Source organism: Numida meleagris, chromosome 4, assembly GCF_002078875.1.
Source record: "Numida meleagris isolate 19003 breed g44 Domestic line chromosome 4, NumMel1.0, whole genome shotgun sequence".
In the NCBI taxonomy this organism is placed as follows: Eukaryota; Metazoa; Chordata; class Aves; order Galliformes; family Numididae; genus Numida; species Numida meleagris.
The window spans coordinates 1,754,010-1,759,593 of record NC_034412.1 but is presented as its reverse complement, the minus strand read 5'-3'; the positions used below and the strand labels follow the sequence as shown (position 1 = coordinate 1,759,593).

General features: G+C 52.3%; 1 protein-coding gene across 2 annotated transcripts in view; it reads right to left on the bottom strand.

Moving 5' to 3' along the window:
- LOC110397412 (schwannomin-interacting protein 1) overlaps positions 1-5,554 on the bottom strand; it is a 27,007-nt gene extending 21,453 nt beyond the window's left edge. Inside the window, exon 1 of one of the 2 annotated variants that reach the window (XM_021393660.1) lies at positions 5,245-5,554. In XM_021393660.1, the coding sequence (XP_021249335.1) occupies positions 5,245-5,514 (270 nt within the window). In that variant the 5' untranslated portion in view covers positions 5,515-5,554. Of the gene's footprint in view, positions 1-1,821; positions 2,638-5,244 lie in introns of those variants that run through there. The other variant, XM_021393663.1, reaches the window with a different exon arrangement.

The following is a 5,584-nucleotide window of genomic DNA, read 5'->3' as shown; positions in this document are numbered from 1 at the left end:
CCTTTCCTTTCCTTTCCTTTTTCTTTCCACCCCCACCCCCTTCCCATTGTCATTATTTCTTCCAGCTCATGCGAGTGCTTGGCTTTCATTCTAACAAAGCATGGGCAGGTTGAAAGAAATGGCTTTAGTGCAATTTTCTCATTTAAAGGCAATCCATAGATCACTGAGCAGGAAACCGAAATTGGTGGAATAAATAAGATCTACTGCTGCTGTGACGCAAATGACTCCATAGGCGTGATGGGGAAAGACAAAGTGGGTGAAAGTGATACAAGTACTTGAAAAAGCTGGAAACCCTTGAAGACAACAGCAATTATGGAGCACTCCTGTCTCGGGGAACGACACAGCTCAGGCAGCGCAGTATGGGAGCTCACTGCCATGAGAGCCATTAACACTTTGCTCACAGAAGTGGGATGGGTTTGGGATAGAGGTCAGAACTTTGTTAATTCAAGATGGTGTGCTGCCTCCAAACCTGGTGCTGCTCTGCTTTGGTCATATCCAAGGATGCTTCTCATGCAAAAGTGGAATTATCTGACAATTAACAGCCCGAACCTGCCATGCCCCGACGCCGAGAAATTGCAGCCACTGCTCACAGCAAGGGTAATTCCCAGGCCAAGTGTAGGTGTTCATTCATTAGAATAGCTGCCAAGTAGAAGTTTCTTAGCGCAGAAAAGGAATCCCTGTGTTTCCGCAGGGGCAGTCACACATGACCTGCACACAAGCTGCTCTGCTGTTCAGAAGGCTTGTTTCATGTTCTTACACAAAATACAGGAAAATGGTTCATTTTGCACACTGGCATGTGCAAAACATGGCACAAGACAGGGAAGCTCCTCTGCTTCCCATTTATCCTTAAGGTGATAGAGTAAATCTCAAGCATCCTTCACAGGACGCAAGGTCCCCGTGCAACCACTGTGTTATTCTGGGGGCTCCTGCAGGACAGATGCTGGATCACAAACAGGGCAGGGGCATCTCCATGGCTCAGGCTTCAGCCCTACACTCACTGCTTAATATACTTTCTTCCCTCTGCTCTGTGCCCATGAGAGGCTGAGGGCCTGGGGCTCAGCACTCGTTCCCAAAAGGCTCTGCCATCAGCAATTGCAGCCAGCCCACAGCTCACCCAGAGCTCTTGAATGCTCCTCTGCAGAACCCAAATGTGTTTTGCATGACACTGAATAAATACTTGACTCTTCCACTGCTTTTTCATACACCCTGCCTGTAATTTCTCTCTTAGCACACACCACTATGACACACATGCCGTCCCTGAGTGTTGCTGCAGTAGCTACTGTCCTTCAGCAGTCAAAATAACAGGTCTGGCACAGCACAGGCCAATTTTGAGAACTGGAAAACTCTACCCACCTTGCTGAGCTCACACAGTATGCAAGAAAAAGATGCCTAAGTGCATGATCATTACCCAGCCAAGCGTTCCTGCTGCTCCTCCAGCCCCAGACATCAGTGCTGTGCGAGGGGAGGTGCAGGGGTGCGGGGCTGTGGGGTTACACAGCAAAACCCCACTCAAAGGTTGTCCCAGTATGACCTCCCCAAAAGCTCTCCTCTCTCTTTAGAACTCTTCAGTCTTTGCTAGTGACTACGCCAAATAGCCCAAATACTCCTAAAATCTACCCACGGATCTTCTAACAGGCAGCATCACAAACGGCACTTCTCAGCATCTCGTACACTAAAGAGATCACAGAATCACTGAAAAAACATTTCCTAATATCCAAGCTGGAAGTTTGCTGCTGCCTGCGTGGTAACCAGCACTCCCACAGCCCCGCTTTCTCAGCCCGATTTGGGGATTTCTGCACGCCGTAAGGAGCAGCCACTTACCACGCGGCCGGGCAGCTTGCCGGGGTCCATAACAGAGCGCTTCCCATCACATCAGCACTCAGAGAAAGGAAAATCGTTCATCCAAAAGGCATCCACGCACTGTCACCCCCTGGATTTAGCACTTTCTAGAATGACAGGCTTTACGGCCCCGACGGACATAGCTTCTAGAGTTTTTACTTAAGATTATTAATTGCGATCATTTTGCCGGGGCCAGTTTCAGCACCAGCAAACATACATCTCCCCAGTCCGTGTAATAACCAACGCTCTTCCAGAACCAAGTCCCTCAGTGCACCTACAGCTATTTTCTTAGCTGACTGACAGGGCACACGTTGGCAGAACCATTAGCACCCTGCCAACCTCATCTGACCTTTGAGCTGGGTGGAAAGCGGCCGAAGTACGTCGCAGTCACCGTGTTGTGTTGTGTTGTGTCACCAGGCGTGCCAGGTCAGTCCCTGATCAACCCAACTACAGGATTTCCTAAGGCTAGAGGGTTTGTGTTCCTCACCAACACAAACAAGCTGCCTCTGGAGGACCCGTCCCAGTCAAAGAGCCCCATTCCCTTCTTTGGGTGCAGCAGAAAGAATTTGGGAACCATAGGATGGTTGGGTTGGAAGGGACCTTAAAGATCACAGAACCATAGGAGGGTTGGGTTGGAAGGGACCTTAAAGAGCATAGAACCATAGGATGGTTGGGTTGGAAGGGACCTTAAAGATCATAGAACCATAGGATGGTTGGGTTGGAAGGTCCTTAAAGCACCCCTCCCAGTCCAACCCTCTGTCTCGGGCTGGCTGCCCCCCACTGGATCAGGCTGCCCCATCCAGCCCCCTGAGCACCCCCAGGGATGGGGCACCCACAGCTCTGGGCAGCAGTGCCAGGGCCTCATCGCCTTCGGAGTAAAGAATTTCTTCCTAACATCCAACCTAAATCTCCCATCTTTTAGTTTAAAACCATTCTCCCCTGTCCTGTCACTATCAGACCATGTAAAAAGCCACTCTTCCTCCTGTTTATCATCTCCCTTTAGGTAATGGAAGGCTGCAGTGAGGTCCCCCTGGAGCCTTCTCTTCTCCAGGCTGAGCAAGCCCAGCTCCCTCAGCCTTTCCTCCTGGAGAGGTGCTCCAGCTGATAAATAAGAGAGCCCTGGCACCCCGCTGTCAGGTGCGTGACGAGGTCTGGCAGGGCTCCTACATCACAGGAATGACAGAAATGCAATTCCCCTCAAGCCACAAGTTTCATTTCGAAAATGAGTGTGTCAGAAGTGAAGGCTCAGACAGCTCTTGTCTGGGGAAATGCCTGTTGGGACAAGGAACCCAATGCTTCAAGAAGGCTCGATCAAGCACCCGTGATTTACTTTAAGTGAGAACAACCTCGCTGTCCGTCTCACCAAGCAAGGACTTGCTCCCTAAATGCTGGAAGCAGAGTACACTGCCAGGCAGGAGCTTTGCACCATGCTCCCACTGAGCTCAGCCAGCAGACACCGGGCCAGACCCTGCCAGGACAGCCACTAAATCACTTTGAGATTTAATCCTGGACCACAATCTATACTTTGAATCCATCTCTCTGGGCATCCAGCCATGATGAACTACAGCTCAGAGGAGAGCAGAGCCCTTCGCCCATCTCCTCTAAATCCAGACAGCCTCGAGAGCCAAATGATTCAGAAGGAAACAAACTGAACTTCCTCACACAACTACGTTCAGCACAATGCAGGAGCCCGCATGCCAGAGGCAAGGCACAAGCCTGGGCAGGCCGTGCTGATGCACAATGTGTCATGTGTCCTGCCAAAGGGACCAAAGACCTGGAGGCTGCAGGAAAAGCTGCTATCACCACTGCCTGCAATGAGCCTGTCCCACACAGCACAGTCCATTCAGCAGTGCCATCCATCTTCTGGTCATCACAGGCTCTGAAGCCTGCTCTGGTGGCAATTTAGTTGACCAAGCCATTTCCTTGCCCTGCAAGTGTCTTTTTGTAATCGACCATGGAATTTGCAGATGTTATTCTTCGGAAAATACACGCTATCGATTGTAATCACCATCCTCAGAGATGCCATGGAAAGAGCATTAAAACCATCAATGCTGATTCTGATTTTATTAGAACCATTAGTGAAACGTTGAGCAGCAAGTCCTGCTTCCTGCACGGCTCCAAGGCGCCGTAAATCACAGCACAGCACAGCTGTGGTGCTCCTGGTACAGCTGTGGGCCAGGGGCTGAGCGAGGGGACACCAATGGGGGCTGATGATGGCATCACTCCTGAAGCACTGCACTGAGCCTTCAAACTATGGGCAGGAATGGGATTGCCTCTCCGGGAGATGGATGGATGTTTCTTTAAAGCCTCGTTCTCCGAAATGTCAAAGAGCCTCAGGAAGGAGCCAGGGCCAGGATGGGCAGAGCCACACACAGCCACCACCCACAGCAGCGCCGGGTTACGGAGCAGTGACTCAGGTCACAGCTGGCTCCCCGAGCACAATGAGACCAACTCACTACAGCTGCCCACAGCGGAAAGAATTCCCTATTTCTCCAATTGGAACTGCTCAGGATTCTATTTTTCTTAATAGAACATCTACACCGGATTCCAGTTCGCGTACACCAGCCGAAGAAATGCTCCCATTCAAAACAACAGCTGCTCCGCACCGTGCCCCTGTTAACGAGATCATCTCACATTACACCAACCAAGGCCTCTGCACGCTGAAACCTCTCTTTTCTCCAATGTGTTCTCACAGTTGGAGAACACCAGCCCCTCTCCCCCTGCCTGGTTTCACTTCACCATTTTCACGTTTCCAAACATTTGGGTTTCCAGCGGGGCAAGACCACGCTGCTACAGATAGCGAGATGCTGAGAACTTCAGGAAAACATCACACTACGGACGGTTTGGGTTGGAAGGGGCTTCAAAGATCAGCTCGTTCCAACCCGTGCCATGGGCTGTTGCCAACCCCTAGGTCAGACACCAGATCGGGTTGCCCAGAAACACCACAGTTCTGCCACCAGACCACGCATCCCTCCCGGCCCAGGAGCCTCCAGTCTCTATGCAGACCGAGAAGCTCTCACATCTGGGCAGAATTCCTCAGGTGAGCCCTCCCCTCGCTAAGCACATCACCGGAGGCAACAGAGTTTCCAGCAGCGCTGCTGCTTCCGGCAGCTCGGGGCAGCAGGAGTTCATCAGATAGCACTGCAGAGGTAAGCCTCCAAGCCACAAAAATGAGCTTTCTTTCTTTTTTTTTTTTTTCTTTTAAAGCCGACTTTCTGCACAAACAGCAGCAGTGAGGGACGTTACCTGTCCCCGCGCACTGAGGTTGCCGGGCTCAGGCCCTGGGCACGGTGCCCCGCACCGCCGCGCTCACTCTCATCCATCAGCTTATTCAGCGCGCCCAGGACCCACCCACATTTTTCAGCTATTAGTTGTAATTCGAGGATTCAGGGGAAAATCCCCTACCTCTCCGAGCCAGATGACTTCACAGGATGCAAGGGGTTGGAATGCCTTAAAAAACCCGAACCAGGCGGGGAAGCTGCGGGGCGTGGGCGAGGCGCATCCCGGGGCTCCTGCGCCGCGCTCAGGAGGTTCCCTCTCATTCCTGCCCGATGGCGAAGTCCCGAGGAGCGCTCGGCCGCTCTCGCGGCTCAAGTCATGCGCGAATTCTACCAGACTTCGTCTGCGGATGACGCGACCGTGGAAACAATTCGCGGCGTCTCCCCGTGAAAGCATGCTCGCGGTTTGCGGCTCACCCGGGGTCCCCGCCGGCGCCCCGTGCAGCCAGCGAGAAGGCCGCCCGGCA